At 38.1% G+C, this 25,684-nt stretch overlaps 1 protein-coding gene across 1 annotated transcript in view; it reads left to right on the forward strand.

Moving 5' to 3' along the window:
• The window catches only part of Erich3 (glutamate rich 3), a 102,164-nt gene that overhangs the window by 5,697 nt on the left and 70,783 nt on the right, over positions 1-25,684 (forward strand). Inside the window, exons 2-4 of the mRNA XM_013143102.3 lie at positions 17,877-17,970; positions 20,325-20,450; positions 24,302-24,373. Of these exons, the coding sequence (XP_012998556.2) occupies positions 17,877-17,970; positions 20,325-20,450; positions 24,302-24,373 (292 nt within the window). The remainder of the gene's footprint in view (positions 1-17,876; positions 17,971-20,324; positions 20,451-24,301; positions 24,374-25,684) is intronic.

The raw sequence follows: 25,684 nt of genomic DNA on the forward strand, positions 1-25,684 counted from the left end.
AAATTTCGGATGGGAGACAAAAGCCAGTGCTAACAACAACAACAAAAAACATCAGTAAAGTCCCAGTGAGAAGATGTAATTAAGATAATAACTCAGTGATCTCTACAGGTAAGTGTTGGACTTTGCTTTTGTTAAGTCTGATTAGCAATCAAATTACTCCCCACTTCTAGTGCCTGATGCTGATTGGGACATAAAAATGAACACTTTAAGCTGGTGATCCATTTTTCTGTGGCTGTTATTATTTTTCTATAATAGTCATAAACATTTGTAAATTAATGAAAATTCTTAAGGCAAAATATTGAAGGAAGTGAACAAACAGCAGGGAACTAAACAGATAATATAAATTGCACATAGTAGTTATGAAACAGCATTAAAAACTAAAGATTTTAAATTGAATTGAATCATAGTGTTTTATAGTAGCAGTTAATTTGGCATTCCCTATGTGAGAAGGATTGTAATTTTTCATATTTGTGAATGTTATGTGGCTCTCATATTAAGACATTCTCTTCATAGCTTGCTCCAAGATATTTACAATATTATTGTTTCTATTGTTTAGATTCAAATAAAAATAAACTGCTGTAATGAGAACAGCAGAGTGAGAAGTGATGTCAAATTTCTGGGTTTCAGAGATACAAATGGTTTTCTGTTTTCCTCTTTGTACTCACCCATATTTTGAAATTTCCTACTTTGAGCAAAGAAGGACAAAGAAGAAAACCAAAACTGCTTGAAATCTGACTATCTATAAATAGATTTAGTTAGCTTTCTACTCTATATTCCTAGTCTATTTCAGTTTTTAAGAATATGTTGACAAAGCTAAACTATTTGAAAATGTTTTAAAAATGTTTTTAAAGTCACACCAATGAATACACATAAGCATTCCTCTCAGAGTGTTTGAACTATCTTCATGTCTCCCATAAAAATTGCAAACTTTTGAGAGGGTGGGGACTATGTCTCTACATCTTTGGGTCCTCGCTGTATCTCTAGGCTAAACCTTAAACATAGCTTAATAATTGCTAGTGGGCCAGGGAGGTAGATTGATGGTGGAACACTTCCCTAGCATGTTCAAAGCTGGGTGCTATCCCCAGTCCTAGAGGAAAAAATAAAAGAAAAGACAACTGTGGATAACTTATGAATTACTAAAAGTTTCTCCTATCTTAGTGACCATTTAGTGACGTCTCCACAGTATAGTTACTCATTCACTCAATATTTTCTGAGTGTCTGTGCTGCTTACTAAGCTACTACACTAAGTCCTTATTATTCCCAGAAATGCATTGAACAGGAATTCTTCTGTAAAAGCAGAAGGAGTGAGTTTTAAAACAGGTTCCAGCAGTTAGTGAACTTCACTGAGTTTTGCTGTCCTTGGGCAGCATAGTGATCATAGCAATTAGGAAATGTTCAGCTACAAGTAAGAGAGAAGGAAACTCATATACCCTAAGGTGTAACAATGCTTCCTGTTTATTTTATCAGTAGTTGATTTTAGATGATTACATTTTTTAATAATATCAGGGCTTCTTTTATTTTTTTAAATGTTCAGAATTGAACCAAAGGCCTGTTCTCAGGACTTGGGTCTTTATCTCTGAAATTTTCTTGGCTTTTTTATGGTAACAACATGTTAACACTAGATCTAGATATTATATTCTTATAAAACCATCCCAAGGAAAAGGAGAAAAAGTTGGACTAAGTAGGCACTTCTAAAATTATTTCTAAAAGTACAAAACATTTCTTGATCAGTCCAGTAGACTTTCATTCATGTCTCCTTGACCTTAGCTGTAGCCCTGGACATGCGTAGCTATGAGGGATAGTGGAAAAGAGTGCTTGAGTCTCTAAACTGTAGTGTGGGACATAACCAAGGGACAGGGGCTGGGGAACGGCTTCTCAGAGCCCACTGCAGTGTCCATTCCAGGGCTTCAGTGATTGGTTGACTGGCAATGGACTTAGATTTTTTGAGATTGTCAGTTTCACCCCCTAGCTGCTAGAGGACTCCAAGATAATTGTACAATCTTTCTGATTCTTGGGTTTTTCATTATTCTGGGAGACATATGTCCGTGCATGTTCTTAGGACTAGCTGCAACAAATTAGTACATTGAGCACAGGACCTAGAACATAGTAAATGTTAATATGTTAGTATCTTGGTTTCTTTTCTTTTGTTGCTGAGACAAAATATCTGATGCCCAAAATGAAAGACAGAAAGATTTATTTTGCTCATGGTTTGTGGAGGTTTCAGTCCATGATCTGCAGGTTCCAACGCAGAGTAGCTCATGGCAGAGGACAACAGTTCATGGCAGTGGAAGACAGCAAAAGCAACAAGACCAAAAATGGAGATGAGTGAAAAGAAGAACCTTTCTGTCCCTTATATCATTTGTAGGCCATGCCCACCCTAGGGTGGGTGTAGCACTCACACCTATTATCCTAGCTTTGGATCACAAATTGATCACAAATTCTAGACGCCTGCCCCCATGACTGTATGAGACTTTGTGGGACATCCAGACACAAACCATAACAGTTACTTTGGTGCTTGGTTGTTTAAGTACTAATGGTTCAATGAGTAGACCCAGATTTTCCGTAGAATTTCCATACCTAAGTCCTGCGCTCACTGTTAATTCAAGAAACCATCTTAGAGCAGTTTGGAGAAGAGCTTTGAAGAAAGGTTGAGACATAAAAAATTTTATGTCTGAAAACATTTAAAAGTAGAAAAAGGAATTTTCTACAATCATGGTTTTAGAATTGCAATAGGCCATCATGACTTTAAGTAATTGGGAGAAGACGGCAACATTACTCATTTATTGAAGGGGCATGTTCTTAGAAGCAGGCAAGGATGTTCTAAAACTAAGTGAAATCTGTCCTGTACTGAGAGCACCTAACTTAGTTTTAACTTCTCCTCATTTTAGACCCTTGAATAAAATTAAGTATACACAAGAGTGTTTTTTCATATTCAACTGAAAGCTATTGGGCTTCAATTTTAAGTAAGAAATTAACTTCAGATTGTATCTGGTCACCTCCTAAATCTTCATAAAATTGGATGTGGACATTTCCTTTTTCTTGAAATCAATCAATAAGTTGGAATCTGTGTCTGGAACGATAGCAAAGGCCCATTCACTCACTGAAATTTATAGGGATTTATCTAAGATCACGTAAAATTATTCTTCCTTACAAGTTCCTCTTTCCTGTTGGTCAAACTGGATTCCTGGAGTCTGACTTGGGCTGGAATGCTCCAGAAAAGGTGATAAAGAACTGGTGAGTCTGAGCTCAGGCTGACCTGTGCAAAGAGAGATATTGAGATTTGAACCTTCAAGATGAAGTGGACTCAGAAAAACAAGTAAGAGGCTGAAGGGCTGAATCTCAGGTCCAATTGCTACAGATTGTACAGAATGTAGCCAAAATCAAATTCCAGGGCTGGGGAACAGGTGGAAGTTAGCAAAGACTGGAGCTCACGCCTTGCAAAGGAGGCAGGAGCACAGATCTGAATTCCAGTGGGTCTTTCTTGTGTTTTCCATAGTAGCTACAGGATTGTTTTCCAGAGTCTGAGTGACACAGGTTTGAAGCTCAGTTACACGTTTTGTAAAAGCAACAAACTTAATTTCTCTGTGTCTCACTTTCTTTTTTCTTAAAAATAAGGCTTATAAATACTTCCTTTGCAGGCATCTTGACACATAATAGAGATTTGATGAATGGCAGCAGTTGTGCCTTTCTTTTGATCTTTGTGTAAAGCATATATTGCTTAAGTCTTTACAATTTAATTCTTTAGCTATGGCAGCCAAAAGTAAATAAAATATACAGTTCAAAATCAACAGAGATGTCTCAAGCTAATAAGGAAAGAGGATGGGGAAGGTGTTTCCAGTCCATAAATCACTTTCTTGTTCAATTAAACTAATTCATTTTAAATGGCAGTCTATTTTTAAATTCATGAATTTTTGCAAAGAAAATTAACATTGACATACCAATTCGTGACCCTTCAAATGAGATTTTTTTTTTCCCTTCGAAGAAACTGTTCTCTGGACAGCTGAAAAATTTAATTCAAATGGAAACTATGACCCAGAGAGTTTGTATTTCTCCAGCATTTATTCTGATTGTCAAATTCGAGCTTTCCAGACAGACTTACAAAGCTGCATCATTACTTAGACACTGATAAACTGCAGGAAGACTGGTGAAAGTCTTATTTCACCAGTATATTTTCTAGTGATTGAGCATTTACAGCTTAGTCAAGCTCTTTAACCTTTGATCAGATGCTATTATCATCTTGCTGTTGCATGTAGAAATTTTAGGGAAATGAGAAGGTTTCAAAAGTGCTGGTTACGCTACTCTTCCTGACACACATAAATTTTGTTGGTGTTGTACTTGTGGCTGCTTGCTGTATTTCATTTATTCCTTTTTCCCCCACTTCAGGACTCAGTTCTTATTTTAGTTCTTCTTAGATACCGTTCCTGTCTGACCATTGTTTACTTTTTCTTAAAATGGGGTAACAGCCTGATACATGGAATGTTTTTAAGATTAAAAAAGACCATGCCTGTAAGTAATAAACAGCAGACATGGTTGTAGAACAGCAGACATTTCTTGGTGGGTGTGTCACAACACTGAGCACAGGGACTACTCTTATGCAGCTTTATGAACTTGGCACAACACAGGGGGCACTGGCAGGCACATGGAATGAGTTGCTTTAAGTAACTGTACAAATGATCTGACATCTGGTAGTAGATGTACTTACCAACTGCCCTCTCCTCTGATCATCTGTCCTCTGACACATGGGACTAGGGGTCTGTGTGCTTCCAGTGGGGGCTCTGCACTCTGAGTGTATGACGGGGCTAAAGACAGGTGCTCCACCTGTGCTGGTGGGAAGATAGGGAAAGGGAGGCACCATGGTGTTCTCTCAGCCCTAGGCCTTTGCAAATGGCCTTCTTCTCCTCTTGCTATGGCCTGGCACTTACTTGGTTTCTTTCTACTGGCTCAGGTTTTATTTCACTCCTGATTGTTTAAGTCACCCTCCTACTTCTCAGTCTCCATGATGAACCCCGCCCACCCCACTCTGAAACAGTATTTACCCTTTGCCAAACACAGGCAAATACATACATGAATCATTCAGGAATGAGGCAATGCTAACAGTATAGTAGCAACCTTGGTGCCTCCCACTGTACTAAGAAGTCTCCTTGCCATGTCATATTTAATCTTTAACAAAACTCAACAAGCATAAAGCTCTATTATTTGTCCTTGTTTATTGATGAGGAGCTGAAAATACTAACAGAACAGAAGTGGCATCAGAAGATTTATACTGATCTTTTGGATTCTACAGGGTGAGGATCACTGAACAACATGCTGATAATATGATCTCTTAAAGAAATTAGAGATAGTGTGACTTTAAAAAGAAGAACAACAGTAACAACATCAATGACTCCCATGAAACCAGCATAAAATTTGGTGGACAAAAAAGGACTGGCATTGAATGAAATCCTCTAGTGATGATGTCTATCATTTGTGAAATAGATCCTACACTGCATTTTTTGCCACATGTGCCATTGCTGATGGGATCTACCTATTAGGCTTTTGCCATTGTTTATTTACAGGTCTGACCCATGCCTCAAGTTGTCTATCATAGTCACCTTGATGTGAACCCTGAAGAGGAGTTAGTTGAGTGCTCATGGTGGAGGACAAACTAGCATTGAAGATTATGAACACCATGACACAGATACAAATTTTGAAAATTTCATAGCAAATTTGGGTTTTGTTTACAATTAAATTGAATGAGAATTACCAAAGAAAATTTCAAGTTGGATTATGAGAATGGAAGGAAATAAGGAAGAAAAAGAAATAAAGAACAGGATTTCCAAATACAAATCAGCTATGATATCAGAAGGTAATAGCTTTTTAGTTGTTACTAATTTTTGCCAAATGTGTCATTGCTGGTAAGACCTTCCATTACATCCTGGCAGATGAGATTAATGTGGCTAGATTAAAACACTCAAGATCCTTGTGAAACAGAGATTATTACTTCTGTATTGGATTTCAGAAAACATTTCTTTATGCCCAAAGTTATGTGTTTGAGTTTCTGATTCTTAGTATCTCACAATCAGAGTTTGTGCTCTAGACTGTGAAAACACAAGCATCCCTGCAGCAGGGAACGCGTTGCTGAGACAGACACAGGCTGCACCATCAGGACTGCCTTGCTGCCCATGTGTAGCAATGTAATCTCTTGATTCTCCAGCTGCCAGCGTCTTCCAGTTCTGCTCAGCTCCAGAGTATCTCCTTGTCCACAGACCCTTCCAGGCGGCCCGGGAGAGGTTGGCCCATGCGTGGCTTGACCTCTGTCTCTGCTCTATTTGCTTCAGCTTTTATCTTTTCACGGGTCCCTAATCAACATCTTATTCCCAAGGTGCATTTCAGCATGTACTGTATTCTTAACAACCCTGAGAATAGCTCATCAGAGGATAACTAAAGACAGAAGAGGAGGACCAGGAAACACGGGAAGGAGAATAAGAAGGAAAGAAGGAGGAGGAAGAACCTGGCAGTGGCAGATGGTTCAAGGGAATCATCATTTAGGAAAAAGGTTGAGTGCACACAACGCAATCAGGACCTACTTCCTAATTTTGCTTAAAGCAACTCCAGATGTTGGAATATGTAAGCAGAATAACATGGAGATTTTTCAGATTCTCTCTAAAAGATAGCAGCTCTCTACTATTAATGCTAAATAGCTATTGGCAACTAGAAAGAATTTGAAGCTCTTCAAAATGAACTGTATTTATTTTTTTAAAAAGTATATTCTAGGCATTCTTCTATAGGACCTCGAATACCAGACATTAGTAAAGAGGTCTAATTAATGGTTTGAAGTGCTTTCTAATCTCGAGAAAAAATAATAAGGATCCTGGCTCTCTAACCTCAAAGAGATAGTCTTTGAACTTATGTAAGCCTTTAAGTTCCAGATGATCAACTACCTAGTATTTCAGGATCAAACAGGGAGAAAAACTGTATTTGTGGTCTTTCCCAAGGGAGAATTTCCTGATAATAGCAGACATTAAACATGGGGAATAGTTATTCATGGTGGAAGTTTTAAAGAGTGGTTTTGCTCATGTATATTGTTTCAGCTGAGAGACAAGATGTTGACTTTTAATGCTGGCTGAGCATTTGCCCCATGCTGGGAAATTGCTGAGTGCAGTATACATGTTGACCCGTTTAATGCTCCAAGCGGACTTTTGAGGAAGCACCGTTACCATGCCTGATGTCAGTTGAAGTAGGAGGCTCAAGGATGTTCATTAGCTTGCTTCCACGAAATAATCAGGAGCCAAACTCAGAAACTGACTTAAGAAGCTGAAGCTCAGCTATCATATCTGCCTCTTAAGACAGTGCAGGGAGATTTTAGAAAGAGAGAGTAAGCCAGGGGTTTAGCTCAGCAGCACAAGCACCTGCCTGGCAAGTGTGAGGTCATAAATTCAATCTCTGCTACAAAAGTAAATAAATAGATAGATAGAATAATCTGGCCATGGTGTTTCCCTGCTTAAAACCTCATACAGCACGGAGCCCTCCAATTCCAGAAGGAGAAGCTGCCAGGCCACCTCTTTGATTTTTAAACAGCTGGCTTCTTATTTGCTCTCTTGGTATCATCTACAGATCAGTTATCAATTTAGTTTTTCTAGTTTTAAAGAGAATGAAACAGAATGAAGCCAAACAAAACAAAACAGTGAAACTGATACAGAACTTCAATATAAGATAATAGCAATTCAACAATGCCGCTTGTTATCTTCAAAGTAGCTGCTTATACCACCAGACATAATAAAATCAAATAAAGCAGAATGGAATGAAACCAATCCAAACAAAACAATGAAAGTGAAACAGAACTTTAAAAAAAAAACAATAGGAAAACAATAATGGCTACCATAATATATCTTGTTATATTTGAAATAGCTGCCCATGCCCTCAGAAACAATAAAACCAAATGAAACAAAACAATGAAAATAATACAGAACATTAAAACAAGAAAATAGGGAATGAACAATAGCTACTTCTCAGAAGGAGATCCCCCATAGTTGCTATATTGTGTATTGTTATCATTTAAATAGATGCTCAGACTACCAGCTTTATGCCTGCAAAATCAATGAAACCCTAAACACTGCAAGCATTAAGCTGGGATATATATCTATATATCTTCAATGCTATCATTTCAGCCTGTTTTCTTCCACATAAACCGGTTGCTTCCAGGGGTGGGAGTGGGGTGGGGTATTGGGCTCTTCTTCTCTCCCAGGCCCTGTGTGGGCTATGCAGGTCAGCTATTGATTTCTCTAACCTCCCTAGGTCATTCCTTCTCTGGACTGAACTCCCCATCACAAAATATGGTTTAGTCCAATGGCTAATCCTGAATGGTTTCTGGTTTAAATCTAATTCTTCCTTTTACAAATTATAGCTAGTAATCTATGCACTCTACCTTTATTAACACACCTTCAGGGAGGGAGAATAACAGTGTTTACAGGGTTGTTGTGAGAACTAAAATATGTAGCATGTGTTATATGAATGTTTGCCGTGTGCATAGCATGATAGTAAGTATTCAATAGATGCTTGTCCTGACGATGATTGGTTTCTAAATCTTTCTTGCCTCTGCACCTTGCCTTTAATTGCCTCATTATGTTCTGTTAATTTGAATATTATTTTTCTGTTGATGTATATTTTTAAATGGCCATAAAGGTTTTTTTTTTTTTTTTTTTTTTTTGCTTAAAGATAGAAAAATTGAAAGACGTGCACAGCATGTCTTGCAAGGGCCAAGTGCCCCCCACCTCCATCATCTCCTTTCTGAGCACCGTGAAACTCTCTTGCCAGCAGTCAGCACAGTTGGAGACCAGTTTTGTTTTTACTAGTCACTTCAAACCATCATATTAAGGCTATAAATACAATAATATTACAGTTTTCATCTGGCTGCATTGTTAGGATAAGCTGGAAGAAATTGTAAATCAATATTTAGCATAATTGCTGAGATCTGGCAGGATTGGATGCAAATAAAAAAGAATGAAGAATGTAATATAAAATCGTTCATATGGTATCAGTTCAATCACCCCCTATAAAGTGGCAGACTGCAGTGACTTGTGGTTTAATTTTAGTTGGCAAAGAGTTTTGTTATAAAGGAATGAAAAATAATTGACCCTCGTGTCAATCATTCTTCTGTATTTGCCTTTCTTTGAGTTTTCTCAAAAGGACATACATGCTTTTCTGTATCTCTGGGAACCTTTTTATTTCTAATGCACTTGTGTAGCACACTGTTACTTGACAAACAAAACAAAACAACAAAACTGAGATTGTTTGTAGGATCATACACATGGAGCATTCGTATTGTTAAACAACCAGAAGACAATGAGAAGGTTTTTGATCCTTTTTTGTTTAAACTGATTGTAGTTATTGTTCTGAAGCAGAAGAAATGAAAGATTATGATCTTTGCTTGTGGATTTAAAAGAATAGATATGTATCAAAGAATCGGAGCAATATACTTTGTTTCAATTAACTGATTTATTCATTTATTCAATAAACACCAGGAAAGTGTTTACTGTGTACAGGGCTCCATAATCCATGCCTCGGTGAAGGGAACTGGGGTGGAAACTTATGTGAATCTGAAGAGCAAGATGAAAAAGAAATGAAAGTAATTTTGGTAGAAAGTAGTGAGACAAGGATCCTGGGAAAGGGATGGGTCCCCTTTGATGCAAACCACTGTGACATTCTGGCATGTTCTTTTTGAGTTTTTGCTTTGAATCTGTCAATGAGCCATGCCTACTTTTGCAACCTCAGTTTCCTGAATAAAACATTACGGAGTTGACCGAATCTTAGGTGATCATTTCCACATGTCATTTTCATTAATCACATTAAGCACAGAAGCTCCAAGTAAGTATGTTTTCATACCACTTAGAGAACCTAGTTCAAGAAACTCTGTCAACATTTTACTTCATGGGGTTGGGAGAAAAGACTGACTTCTCCCGAGACATGCATCATGTAGAGTGTGGACTTAGAATTTGAACCCAAATTTTCTAGCTCCAAATCATATCATTTTTTTATTGTGTCAAAATTTACATCAGGCAGGAGGCAGTTAATATAGATTTCCCTGCCTTACATGCAAAAATATTATTGTACCTGTTTAGAGATAAGATATCTGGTCTCACATTTCCTAATTTTCTAACCTTTAAATAATAGACATGAGATTTTTAGTGATGAAAAACTAAATTCTCTAAGTAAATGCTACAGTTCAACTTTGTTATTTTTGGTATTTTGCTGTTCTAGTTAGTCAGACTATATTGAGAGATTTTATTTGGAGAAATTAATTTCAATTTAAATTTTTAAAGCTTCTTTACTAAGAATCTTGCTGATATTCAAGGTATTCGACTTGGTTGTGTGGCTTCAGTGTGATGAGTTTCTTTTTTTGTGGAGCTGGACTTCTGTATATTGTTGCATATTTGTGTAATGGACAATGAGAAATGCATTTGAGTCGGGGAAGAGCTCCATTACTGGTGAACTGTGACCTCACATGAAGGCAATCAAACTCCTCCATTCTGTGATCTGTAAAACTTGCCTTCCCAATAAAAACACTTGATTTATGAGTTACAGAAACATTTTACCTGGTTTTTATTAGATGCCTGCCTTGGCAGTAGAAGACCCTCCTTGAAAACTATCAGATCTATAAATTGACGGAGATCCTCCTTGAACACTATCAAATCTATAAATTGCAGGTTTAGTGGTTGTTGAAATGCAAAGCACCTCTCGATTAGGCTTTTCATCTTTAATAATAAAACTGTACTCATCCCCATAAGTCTCACTTGATTCTGTTGAGCATAAAATGGTGTAATCAGTTTTCCAGATTGGTAAGTGAGTTGAACCTTTCCATTTATGGCAATGTAAAATTGCATAAAATTTCTTGATTGAAATGCAGCTGAAAAATGATTCTTTCTGCCAGAATCCTTATGTTCTTTTGAAGAAGGATAGAAAATAGCTAAACAGGTACATGAGGCCTTTGGCAAAATACTGCATGCAGAAGATGAATTTTCAGACAAAATCTATTAAATTCATGCCTCTGTGTATTTATTTATATGATGAATCATGCTATTTGTTCCCTGTGCTACATCTCGCCACTTACTTTTAAAATTTAATCAGTGGTATGCTGGTAAATTGGCTTTTCAGGAAAAAGAAAACAGCTCTGATATGTAATGTTTGCCAAATCCTCTGGTATAAATATTCCCATGATGTCCAATTTCAGGCTATCAATGCCTTGGAAAATTCCTGAAAAATCTTAACAATTGTCTTGTGAGAGCTAGTAGGAACCAGTTCCAGCACACCCTCTTAGTAATTTTTAAATATACTTTTGTGTATTTTCTAATAGTTTTATGCATAGAATCATTCTATCTTACTTCATTTTGAAGTTCCTAATGGGAGAGGCCCTGCTATATTCTTATTCATGACTTTTTTTCCTCTTCCTTAGATTTATCTGTGCATGTATAGCTGTAAGCATGCAAAGGAATTTTCACCAACAATAACACAATTTTTCTCATTTTACTATCACTGAAATAATTTTCAGCTTGTAGGCAAGGGCATGTCATGGTATAAATAATGAACTTGCCTTCTTAATGTTTTGGGTAAAAATGTATTATTTAGGGTTTGGGGATTTAGCTCAGTGGCATAAGCGCCTGCCTTGCAAGCAGGCAGTCGTGAGTTCGGTCCATGGTACTGATAAAAAGAAAAAAGACAAAAAAAAAAAAAAAAAAAAAAAAAAAAGAGCCTTGGGGCTGGGGATTTAGCTCAGTGGCATAAGCACCTGCCTCGCAAGCAGGCAGTCGTGAGTTCAATCCCTGGTACCAATAAAAATGAAAAAGACAAAAAAAAAAAAAAAAAAAAAAAAAAAAGAAAAAAGACAAAAAAAAATTAAAAAATTATTATTTAAATTTAATGAAATATTTTAGGTGCTGAATAATGGGTATTTGATGTGAGTGTAATTATATCCTATAGGTTGATTTGTCTTTTCATGTATTAGATTCAATTAAAGCAAGTTATCTCTATGCTGTTATCCAGATAAGAAAATATGTTAATTGCTTAGAATGATCTTTAGTGCTCCCCTTATTCTTTTGTCTTGGTGCTTGTATCAGATACATCAAAATTAGACCAGCAAGCTAGGCTTTAACTCACTTTGTGCTTCCTATGCTGTACCAGGAACTGCCTTCCTGCACCTGACAAGTTTGCTTTTGGAAATGGAGAGTGAGGCATGACTCATCACCCAACAAAATGTGTTATAGTCCAATTGCTCTCACTCTAGAGTATAGTAGTTCTGTTCATTGGCTTCTGGCATATAGAAAAAATCCTTATGGTAGGCAAAAGAATATCCCCTTATGGTGTCCAATTCCTAGTTCTCAGAATTGGTGAAAATATTACTTTATGTACAAGAGGGAGTAGATGTTGTAGGTACAATTAGAATTAACTGGCTGACCATAGCAAGGGTATCTGATGTTTATATTGATGAGCTCCAGGTAAGGACAAGAGTCCCTAAGACCAAGAGCAAAGCAAAAGAACCATTTGCTAACTTTGGCAATGGAAGGAGGCAACAATCCAAGGAGTGTGGGCAGCTTCAGAAGATGGGAAAGAAAGAGGATTCTCTCTTAGAGCCTCTAGGAAGAATGCAGCTGTGCTCACATCTTAATGTCAAACCAATGTGACTGTACTTCTGACATCTAGGAATGGTACAATAATCAGTTTGTCTTGTTTTAAGGTAATAGTTTGTGTTATTTTGTTGTAGTAGTAATAAAAAAAATTACTAAAAATGTGATTAATCCAGATGGCCTAACTAACAATTTGGGTTAAATAAAAATACCCTGGTTTTGTCAAAACTTAGACTCTATGTTCTCTTTAAATAGGTTTGTTAGAGAAATTTGTAGTATGAAGCAGATTGCAGGACTATATATCTAAGAGATTGACTGAGTTAAAGATTTCAGTGCATTTCTTTTGTCCTAAAGATATATCTAATTTTAAATGAAAGCTATGCATTTGTTAATACGAGCTTTTTGGTAGGAAAATTCTCTCTATCTGTACTGCAGAACTGGTGGAATACCATGGCCTGTGAATATGCCTCAGTTCATATTATTTTATATACCTAAAAATGTATGTCTGGCTTTGAAACTAGGGCATGTAGAGATTGAAAAATCTTTGAGTTCATGCTAGAAAAAAGTGCCATGAGGAGAGTTTTAACAATGAGATAGTAAAGGCTCAGAAAGGAAAGGGGAGAAGGAGAGACAACTTCCACCTTTGAAGAGAATATGTAATCATGAATAGGATGTTGGTAGAAATACAGAGGGTCAGCCCATTCTGAAGAGACCTCAGGGAGAAATGAAGCATGTGTTAATATTATCTGAAACTGGAAGAAAGACAATCCTTGTGCCTTGGCATAGGACTTGGATGAATTGTTTTGTGGAAGGCAGAATGATCAAGGCAGATGGCGGTAACCACTGGCATCTAGTCATGGAGCCAGAAATAGTGGAGATGGACCGAACCAGAGCTGTTGTGTTAAGAGATATTTTGCTTCCCTTCTATGAGGGTAAACATTGTGGGGACAACAGTATAGGCATGAGGCTTGGGGATAAAGGGTACTGCTGGCCAGAGAATAATGATTATATCAAGTATGGTCCCTGAATATTTGTTTTCTTACTCAAAGCTCCCTAGGACTGAGTCACAATGAAGAGTATCCTTATTTGAGTGTTTCCTTTTTAGGAAGCTAGGAAGCTGTGACAGCTAGATGTGGCACATCTTCCAAGAACCTAAAAGGAATCAAATTGTAATATGGATATGGATAAGCTTTGCAATCTGCAGAGTGGTATATGAATATTATACTCTTCCCCTGCTCAGGGTGCAGCATCTGACCTGCAAATCCTCAGAATGAATTAGCTTCTGATATAGGAAGAAAGCAAACATATATGTGTATACACATACGTGTACACAGGGCGGATATGTCGATTAGACTGGCAGCTTTGTATGCGCAGTATCTGTGCCATTCCTGCATCTGTAATGTTCTGAACATAGTCTAAAAAATACCAGTGCTCAATAAACATTTGTGATTAATAACAATTATGGTGCCTCTCCTTTTACTTGAGGTTTTTATGGGACAGACTCTCTCTTTTTGGGGCCAGATGGAGGAACTCATAGAACTGCTGACTTTTATTTCTATCGAGCACTGTTTATGTGCTTTTCATGGTGTGAGACAACCATTCAAGGATTGAGTACTAAAAACCTGCAGCTGGGAAGCAGCGTGTCTAGTGACTCGGCATAAGGCCTTGGTGAGATGCAGGCATGTCTGGAAGTTGTGGAAACAAGATCCAGCCCAGAAAGCAGTGCTTTGTTTCCTTGGGTACAGGTTTCCCCAGTTCACACTGCTGCTAGAGAATGGGTCTTTCTTACCCAGAGACCTGGGGTGGGTAATAGGCTTGTCATAGAAAGACCAAGCACACTAGACCAGCCTGGCCAGTAAATAGCAGCACTGGGTGGGATAAGGTGGCTTGTGAGTCACAGTGGCCTGTGGTCACTGTGATGAAGGGAGTCACTGACAGACATGCAGTAGGTTAGGTCACAGGCAGTGTGTGACCGGAAGGCCAGTTTGACCACAGATGCAGAAAGTTATCTAAAAAGGAAGAGAGTGTTCGGAATGCAAACAAGCCCAGAACCAGGTGACTTTATCAGCCCCAGGGCTATGTCAGGTACAAAAAAGAAAAATGGGGCAGAGAGGTGTCAGTAACACAGAGGACAAAAGCAGAAATATCAGGAAAAGCTCTAATAACCTATGTTTGTGACTTGTTGGGTAAAGCTCCTGGAATGGAATGAATACAAAGAGAGGCTAAGAGCCTACATAAGAATGGGAGCAGAAAGGATCAGGTTGGCCACAGTATGGTTACAGGAGATTATTGGGAAAACCACCTCCCTGATACGGGTCACTTGATGGGCAGAATGAAGCTGACATTTTTGTGCAAGAAGTGGAAATATTTGCACTGACCATGTTGACAAATCAATCTATCTATCTATCTATCTATCTATCTATCTATCTACCTATCTATCTATCTGTCTGTCTGTCCATCCATCTATCTATTCTAGGGCAATTTTTATTATCAATGTAATAACCTAATGTGGCTACCAAAAAATATTGCCTGAAAAAGAAATAACTGAGTCTGGGCTTCCAAGGCCAATTGTGTGATGGTAGTTGTGGAAAGGGTTGCTTTACAAATGACTTCTCAGTCAAGGACCTGCATTCATTCCTAACAATGAAAAGGTGAGAACATTGATGTTTGCAGAGGATTCCATGCAGGCCTCTTCAACTTTTCAGGAAGAATGAGCTGGGGGAGGGACTACCAGACATAAGTACTCATTTATTTGGAGTCAGAGAGCTTAGTAAAAGGCAATTCAGATTACTTGATGCCAAAGTTGGCTAAGAATCGTTATATACATAAATATTTAAACAGTTATGATGCCTGAATTAAAAGAAAGGATATTTAATCTGTTAACAGGGAAACTGAGGGAGGTCTTTGTTATGCTAACGTTTTGCCCCCACTTTATTTAAGAAGAGGCTTAACACTCCTAGCTATTCCAAAACTATTGATTCTTTTTTATCATGGGTCTGGGAAACAGACAAAAGACCATATATGATATCACTCTAATGATTTAGCTTAAGAATCTGTGAACTGTGGAATCATGATTGTTAGGACTGAGAGACACCTGCTCACCTTTCTGAAATGAGGAGCTGAAAATATTCTGAGATTCAGAAAGGGTAAGGGATACAACGTTGACCTTTCGGCGACAGGAAACCTTTGATGAACTATAGGACATCAAGACAGTTCATTTAAAAGATGGTTTCAAAGCATTATCCAGGGATGCCTTCGTCAAGCTCTTGGGCTGTCTTTTTACATAAACCAAGGAAATAATGGTTTCCACAGTTGTTCCTATGTCGGCAACCCTCGTGTGGTACCTCAGCTTCTGGGCTTTGTAACTGCTTTTCACTGTCTTTTGTGAGCAAAGTTAAATTTCTCTTACCATTTGACAGCATGGAACTTTCTCGAGATGGACTGCTAAGAAGAAAAGAGACAGGAAAAAGGTCACCAAACCATTCTCATGTAATTAAAGTGGTGCAAACAGTGAAACAAACTATTACTGATGACATTGACTTGATTCTGTAATGTGAGTCCCTTCTCTAGTCTGGGAAAGTTAAGGGTCAGCTGCTCACAAAATGTACAGATTGTAAATCTTGGTTGTAAGTAACGTTGTGAATACTTTAAAAGACAGGTTTACTGATTTCCTTCAGGGCTGTGTTTAGACTCACTTTCTCTCTCTCTCTCTCTCTCTCTCTCTCTCTCTCTCTCTCTCTCTCCATATATATATATACTCATATACAATTAAAATCTATGCATGTATACACATACAAATATGTATATATCTGAGCATATGTACACATACATATAAGTATCTGTGTCTGTTTGCTTTTTGGTAGTGTTTAGGTTAGAGCCAGGACTTCACACATGCTAGACAAGTGCTGTATCACTGAGCTACACACCCAGTGACATGTTTAGAATTAAAGTACAGAATGATTAATAAAAAGTTAAAGGAAAAATAGCTTTCAACTTTGACTTATGGACTAAGACTGGTCATCTACTAAGGGAAAGTATGTAATCAAGGAGTGAGACTGTCCTTTTTAAAATCTCTGTCTCTGTCTCCATCTCTCTCTCTCTCTCTCTCTCTCTCTCTCTCTCTCTGTGATACTGGGGATTGAGCACAGGGTCTTCATGCTGAACTACACCACTGGCCTTTTTTCTTTCTTTTCTTTCTTTCTTTCTTTCTTTCTTTCTTTCTTTCTTTGTCTCTTTCTTTGTCTTTCTCAGTTTTCATCTTTAGACAGGGTCTCTCCAAGTTGCTAAATGGCTCAGGCTGGGCTCGAACTTGTGACCCTCTTACCTCAGTCGGAGTAGAGGGATTGTAGATACACAGCACCACATCAGGCTTGTATTAATCTCATAAGCACCCGAAATTCAAGGTAATCAATACCTCTAAAATCTTTTGGTGCTTAATGAAATCGTCTAAATATACACAACGATGTTAATCCTTCAAAAATGCTGAGCTTAACCTTAATCAGAAACTTAAGTAAGTTCCAAAGCTGTGTCTGCGTCTAGCAGGCACGTTGTTATTCAGACACGCAGAAGATAACAGTAATAGGGATGCCGAGTGGCATGCACTCTCCTGAACTTCCAAGCTAACAGAGGAGACCAAGAAATAGTAACTCCGTGTTGTGTGATGTGAGATGCAGCTCCAGGTCCGGGGGAAACGTGGAAGCGAAAGTGATGCAGAGTGCTGGGTGTGCATCAGGGGCCATTTCCTTCTAGGAGAGATACTTCTGCGTCTCTGTATCACCCATTCTCTGACAGCTGAGGAATGAGTCTTGGCAGTCCAGAGACTGCTTTGTGTCCTGATGATTTGAGAAAAGATGTTGAAGGGAAGGGCAAGGTACTAGAGTTTACACAATGAGGGGCTGAGGAGCCCTCAGAAAGAGATGCTACTGGTCCATCATCCACCTCAAAGGCCCTTATGACAGCTGGAGCCGGCAGCCCCTTTCTGGGTTCCTGTGAGTTCTTGTCCATTTCCAGTACCGGATTTCTCACCCTCATTTAATAACTCACTTTTCGATTCTGTATTTGTCTGCAACATAACCAAAGTCAGGATGACCTCCCAGTGATTACCATAAAACCTAGAAAATAGCAGGTGTTCAGTAAATGTTTATTAAACAAGTACACTGATGACCTGCCGGCTGGCTGAGCACAAGGTTATGCACAGCTTGGGGATGAGAAAGTCAACCAATGCCTTGGTTCTCAAGCAACAGTTCATAAAACCTTAATGGTTTCATTTTTCTGTTTCAGATTACTAGCAGCATATAATAGCCTGACCGATAGACACCTGGCTGGATATTTTAACAATACCAGGATAAGGAGGCATCTCCTAAGAGCAGGGCTGGTAAGATTTGTTTTATTTTCCACCCCCCTTCTTGTTTAAATTCACTAATTCCCAACCTCTTTGAGTTAGTCACATCCTTTTTTTTTTTCTGTTCACTTCAGAAAAATTACTTCCTTTCCAAAGTTCTGATTTATTTATTTGAGGTTATTTCAAAAGATGAGAAGAGAGGTCACAATGACAACCAAGGAAACATAAATTATTGAGAAACTGTCTCTATTAGCTTTCCATGGCGTCGTTCGTTTGCTTATTCATTCATGTATTCAACACATATTTATTGAACACATTCTAGGAGCAGAAACTGTTAAAGCATGAGGCCAGAGAAGACTTTATTGTCTTTGGAAAAAAAATACTGTTTTAAATAATCACAGAATATGGTGTGGAAAAGATGAACAGTTCAACATTTCCCCTTGAATTTTCTTCAACTCTCATTTCATGTGATGGTTTATTGATACATTAGCATGTTCAATTAGCTTCAAATCTGTCCTTCCTACAAATTTCCATTCTTCAAAATGTATTTGGTACGAAATCTCTAAAGCATACTATGGATTTCCACTGAAAGAAAGGGGTGTGGTTGTAAAAAGTGTTCGCTATTTATTTGCTCTTTTAAAACACGATGGATTTTCTTAACCATTGTTGCCTTGGTGCTGAAAGAGCACACTTCGTGTTTTTCATTGTTATGTGCTTGGCACTGCAGCTGGAGAGATCTCAGAGTACTTGCTTCCTGTCTCCCGGGGCTTTGTTATCAGACCGACCTGGTTGAAACCTGGCTTGCCATTAACAAGACAGAATCATGAGCAAACTACTTACTTAACTTTTTCCCTCCCAACTTCCTCAATTGTGAAATGAGGATCATGATGCTCAGCCCTCAGAATTGTTAGGACAACAAAAGATGTGCAACTTTACGTGGCTATTAACATTGCTTTGTGGGGGGCAAGAGTCCAATGAGTTTCAGTGTGTAGAGGGCTTTGTGTTTACTCATCACCATCATTAACAAGCACTCCCTTCCAGTTACACGCACAGCATCTCAAAACAGGAAGATTTGGCCATCTCGAGAGCAGTGGTTTAAACAGAATCCTCAGCAGCGGCATTCAGCCTCACCTGGGAACTTGTTAGGGAATGCAAATTTGAGAGCTCTACCCCAGACCTCCTGAATCAGAAGCCTTAGGCTGGGGCCCATCAATCTGTTCTTCCTGGAGCTCTCCAAGTGATTCTGATCCAGGTGCAAGTTTAAAAGCCTCTGCCCTGTAGGAGCTTCTAGTCTAATTGGGGAAATCAGAAAGAGTCCAGAGAAGAGATGATAAGTTACCTGCCAATGGAATGGCAGTTGCAACTCTAAAGACTGCAGCTAGGTTATTTGTCATTTTAAGCACAATTTTTGTAACGTTTACCTTTGATTGGAAAAAATGGATTATGCATGTACTATATATGCTATTGATATATGTATGATAACATACACATGTGAGTTATTGATGGCTAATTGTCACACAGCTCTGGTTGATCTCAACACATATTTTGCAAAAAGTTAAACTACTGTTAGCACAGTGAAGAATAAATATGTGGCTTGGATTAACTTTAGAAGAAGCGTGGGGCTTGTGTCAGTGGAAAAGGTGAACCATCAGAAAGAATACCACTTTTTGTTTACAGGACATACAGAAAAATACACAAATATGCCCACGGGAAAGAGTCAAAGAAAAAGACATGAAAAACACACTGGCACTCCTGTCACATCCCGTGATAGGAATTGAGATTAATATTGAATACTTTCTATCAAAGTACTGTGTAATCTGTAAAATTTTAAATCACAACAAATTAAATGACTTTGTGGGCTGGAGCATAGAAAAAAGCAGTAGGACAACAAAGCAATGGAACCAATTATTTTTTAAAACAAGCCGATGAGATCCTCTGTAGCTGGCCTGTTTTGCTCTTCAAAGCCTTGTCTGAGAGCTCATCCATCCTGTGATCAGGGCTCCGGCTCATCATCTCGAGGTAGCCTGGCACCCGCCACTTCCCAGAGTGTGCTCACAAAGAGAAATGAAAAGAACACCTGGGTTCCATCAAGGGAAAGTCGTCCGTCTAATGAAAACCTTTTTTAAACGTCAGGTGCACCACCTGTATACATTTCCACAATGGTGGGTATCTGATTCTTCCTTTCGCTTTTTTGCCTTATGAAATATTCATTACAAGTGAAAGTTTATCAGCCGTAGTGGGGTACTGCTTTAGGCTTTGAAGATGTTGCCGCTTTCTCTATTATCACCTCCCCTCTTTCTATGTCTCAGTCTTTCGCTCCCTGCCTCCCCTTTTTGATGACTAACAACTAATTTTCTACTGTGTATTCCTGTGTTTATTGATTCCAGATCACAAGAAGTGGCAGAATACTCTCTGAGAAAGAATACAAACTAAATATAATGAAGCGGGATCATCAAAAATATATTCGAGAGTGCTTAGCCCAGGCTATTTTCCATAAAGTTCTTGATATGGAGGTACAACTATTTATTATTATCTTCCTTCCCTAAAATTTATAGTTTATAATATGATAACTAATAATGCTTCTGTACCCAGGCAGAGAATCCTTCATGCATTTCATGAAAAAGTAAATACAGCCCAGCAACTTCAGTACTCTGTGTCTCCAGGTGGGCAGTAGCCAAGAGAATAGAGTAAGCTTTCCTCCATCTCACTTGGGAAAAAATATGGACATCATAATATATTTCGTGATATTTAATTTTCTAAATGTAGATTTTTAATCTACAATGGCTACTCTGAAACATACCAGCCCTTACCATCTGTACCTTAATTTCCATTTGCTAAAAAAAGTGACATCTGTTTAAATATCAGTAATTCCACTGCCATGAATTATTTCAGATCTGTTATTCTTTTAAGGCTTCGAAGCTCAGCCGTATGTTAAGTTTCAAGGAATAGGCATTGAAACATCTGCCGTCCCTCCCACGTTAGGCCACATTGGTCAACATAGATTTACAACCCGAGCATCAACAATTTTTTTTTTATCAGACATGGCATTTTTAGTGGGATATCTAGCTAACTTGATAAATTATTTCGGCCTTGCTCCATGAAACTTGTAGTTTCAAGCATCAACACCATTTTAATCTCTGTGAAAAAGCTTGTCACTTCTTGGCTTGACCATACAGCAGTAAATCAGGAAACTGGGCTTGTAAAACCACTGACCTGTGGGTGCAATAAACATTTATGAACAACTGTAGGATCATCAGTAAACCAATACTAGAACTGTTAACAAGGAAAATATTTTTCATAATGCTGTCATATTGAACAAGTATTTGCTTAAGATGTGTGTGTGTATATATATATATATATATATATATATATTAATTTATGGATTTATTTTTTGCTTTATACTATATACATGAATTATATAGAATCACTATTTATGGCCCCCAAATTCACTTGCTCATAAGAGTATTATTTGGAATTATACAACTCTGTTAAAAAATTTGTACATCATGACATTAATCTATACCTTGCTTAAAATTTACTCAGTAGGTACTGAGTTTGATATTAGCTTGATCCTTGCAATTTGGTTTTCAGACACATTATGATAGATCAGAACTAAGCCACCTGGATGCACTGGATTTGGGTTTTGCTAATGTCCTAGATGTCTGACAGACCAATCTAGGTGACAATCAAGATTAACCATCAGCCTGGTGTCATGCATGCACTTGTAATTCCAATACACAGGGAAGCAGAGACAACGGGAATCACAATTTCAAGCCTGACCTGGGTGACTTCCTGAGATCTTGTCTCAAAAAAATAAATTTTGGGGATGTAGCTCAGTGTCAAGGGTTCAATGCTTGCTACTGCAAAAACTAAAATGAAACAAAACAGAAAAAAAAATCACTATGATGTATCCATCACAGTATTCATATTAACTTCAGGCTTACAACATGCCAAAATAGAGTGATATATTGCAGCTGTAAATATAATTTAAACATTATTTTGGGAAGTGACTCAGTGCTATTAGAAAGACCCAAACAAAATTAGCTAAGAAAAGAAAGGCAGGGTGGCTTCCTCTGTGGGGTCCAAGGAAACAGAACAGAAATCCTGCTGTTTGAAATGCATGTTTAAAAATGAATGAGAATGCCCATGAAAACTTGGCACAGGCATTCCATACAGTGAAGACAGCAGGTGTGAAATTCAGTACCTCATGAGTGGAAAGGCAAGCTCCCTGAGGCCAGCGTGTGCAGGGTTGGTTGGGACCAAAGGCAGGAAGTGACTCTATCCAACAAGTGGGGTCTGTTTCTGGAGATTTTAAATTCCCAACTTGGTTTGGAGTGTAGGTGATGAGGCGATGAAATGTTTCCCAGCAGGGGAGTGAGATAAATGAGCAGAACTGTTTTAGAAAGATGATGTTGCTAAAAATGTGGAAGATAGATTAATGAGCTGGAAAAGATTGGAGGTGGGAGGTCAATTAGGAAGCTGTTGCCAAAGGGTGTGGAAGAGCAGCAGTCCTGGCAGTGCTGGGGAGATGCAGCTGTCTAACAGAGGCACCGAAGAAGAAGAAAGCTTTAAAGCAACAGAACAAGGAGGAGTGAGAGAGAGCAAGGAGTGCAGGGTGACTCTGAGGCTTCCGGCCTGGGTTGGGGCAGGTGTACTTCCGGGGCACAGGGGCCCCACCGAGACAGGAAGCCTTCAGGTAGGAACACACATGGAGGAGGTCAGGAGGCTCTTACAAGCACCAGAATGCTTAGAGGAGAGGGATCCCTGGAAAAAGGGCAGTGAGGTTTAATCCAGGCCACAAGGACCTGGGTGGCCATGCTGCTCATGGTGATGAAGAGGACTGGCTGCCTGGAATGTCAGAAGTGAGTGGAAGATGCAAAGATGTTGACTGTGAATGTTTTAAAGCTTGCTGATAAGTGAATGAAAAGTCAGAGAAAGGGGAAAGGAAAGGAACTGTCAAGAAGAGGCTTGAGGATACTAAGGCGGTAAGTGACTGTCTTTGCAGGGTACCCAAGACAGTAGAAATGGATCAAGATCAGACAAAATCAACTACTCTCCCATCAATGAAATACCCTCAAATGTATCTCCATGGCTGCAAACTGAATTGTAAACAGATTCTTTTTCTTTTCTTTAGCTATGGGGAGTTGAACTCACATTTGCCAATCAGGCACTGTGCCACTGAGCTAAATCCCCTGCAGTGGCTTCTTTTTATCTTGTTTTCTTTTTAAATTACAACTTAAGATATTATAGAAACTGTGAAATCACAAGAAACATATAATAAAGGAAAATGATCACATATAGTTTCTAACTACATTTTTTAGTTTTATCTCTTCTGGTTTATACATTGATAAAGTCATGTTATGCTGTGAGACGGACATGATTTTAGAAAAAATAAACGAAAACAAAAATAAGCAGTTAATGTCAGAACAGGATTTGGATTATAAGTGTATAGCTGATTGAATATATGACCCGGGACAAGTTTATGACCTTCTGCCTCAGTGTCTCTGGAGAATGGGACTATGTGGTATTAAACACAGGGGTGCCTGGAAACCATAGGCACAGGGACAGACTGGCATTCCAGTATCACCAGAAATTTATGAGTAACCAATCAATGGAATTCAACAAATTAAAAAACTGCACAGCAAAAGAAACAACCAACAGAATGAAGACACACCTGCAGAATGGGAAATTTTTTCCCCAGTCATTCTTTTGGTAGAGGGTTGATCTCAAGAATATCTAAAGAACCCTAAATGACCCAATTGAAAAATACATAAATGAACTGAAAAGACACTTCTCCAAGGAAGAAGTGTAAGTGACTATTAAGCACATTAAAAATGTTTATCTCATACACAAAATAACTTCTTGCACAGAAACAGGTACATGATAAGGGTTTTTCATCAATTATGTTGTGCTTCTATGCAATTTTGAATTCAACTTTTTCTTGCATTATGTGTGTTTTTCATTTTAAAGAACAAAACCTTTGTAATCCCCAAGTCAGTGTTACATTCTATTCCATTATATGGATATACAAAGAATGTAACCATTCTCTTCAAAACTTATTTTAGTTTTGCCTTTTTGTCCAGAGAAAAGATGAACAATGCTTCTGGATAGCATTTTTGTGTGTACAACATTTAAGAATTACTATTCCGTTTCCTCCCGAGGTGTACTAACCGATATGTATTTGTAATTGGCTTTCTGTAGAATAGTGCCAATTTATAGTCCCACCTGCACACTTATGCAGGTGATTCTTCTCCATCTCAATGATAAGAGGGATAATTGAGAAGATAGTGGGCTATTGCACTTATTTTCCCCTTAAAAATTCTTTGCCGATTGATAGAGTTCTCTCTCTTTCCTGCATGCTTAGCGTTACCATCAGCTTGAAATAAAAAGGAAACTGGAAACTTTAGCTAGGAAGGAACGGATTCAGAGATTTAAGGTAAGGCAATATATATTCTATTTTATTCATAATATTATTTTATGATTTCAAAAACCACTGGTTTTATTACTGAAGTTCCCTAAGGCTCTTCATAGTTGAGTAACATCTAGCTGAGGTAAAAAAGAAAAGGTTCTACTGAGTCTAAATCTTGGCCGCCATCATTATAAATGATCGTGACAAAGTAGAAGCTGTTTGTGTGAAAAAAAAATTTAATAAGGTACAAGTGTTGCTAAGGCAAAAAAAAAATCAAGTTTAAAATTTTGCTTTAGTACTTTCTTGTGATAGAGCCCAAAAGATTTTTTTTCTGGCTAAGTAAAAATAGATGGTAATGTTCCAAACATAGTGACAAGTAGAGCTTTGTGAATTATACAATGGCATGTTTTCATGTGACTATCACCCTTGAAAACTGGTTGGGGGGAGATCCTCTTTAGAAAAACAAAGCAAAAATAAGATATAAGACATTTTGTTCTAGGCATTTAAAAATACCTTGCTTGTTTCCTATTTTTATATATGATATTCCTTCTTTGCACTGAACTTAGGAGCTATATAAATTTGAATCAAGGGATGAGACATTCAATTGGGCATGTCTGAAAGATTGCAGGTTAGACTGTCAGTTTTATTTGATTTCTTGAGCCATTCCAAATCACATGCTGCCTTTAATTTTTGGTGTAATGTTATAAACGTGGCCTCTAAGACATGCTTCAAAAATGGATGAGCATTCATAAAGCTTCAATAACTTGCCTCTTAAAACTGTGATTTTTTCCCTTTTGCCTGGTAGACTCAAATATGCTTCATCAGGGTCAAAAGATAAAAGATGATCTTGTTACAAAATGTTGTTAAGAGGCAGAAGATCTCTCAGGTTTTATAAAAGAGTTAGGCTGTAAAGATTTGAGATTGCTTTAGGTTTGCTGATGTTGTCCTATATCAAGGATTGAGTTACTGGTTTTCTCATTTATTTGCTGAAATGTTGATGGGGAAAACAGTTATTGGCCATAGAGAGTGAGCAGCAGTATTTGAAGCCCAGTTTCTGTGTATCTGTGTTTTGTTCACTCCTTTCCAAGTGGCCAGGCACAGTGACCTGCAAACACATCACGACCCTGGTCACTGACTGTAGAAGTCCAGGTCCTCCCTGTAGGATTTTTATTTGTCATACTTTTCACTACCTAACTGCAAATGGGAAAAAATGTTTTAGGTCCCTTTTATTTCATAGGAAACTCTCTTGACTTAGTGGCATTAGTAAATGATTTCTAAAATAGAAAAAGTACTGCTTTCTGGTAGTCTCTACTGATCGGACTGGTGAACAGCTTTGTG

Source organism: Cavia porcellus, unplaced genomic scaffold, assembly GCF_034190915.1.
Source record: "Cavia porcellus strain 051 isolate PalLab524CR breed Dunkin Hartley unplaced genomic scaffold, mCavPor4.1 scaffold_1, whole genome shotgun sequence".
In the NCBI taxonomy this organism is placed as follows: Eukaryota; Metazoa; Chordata; class Mammalia; order Rodentia; family Caviidae; genus Cavia; species Cavia porcellus.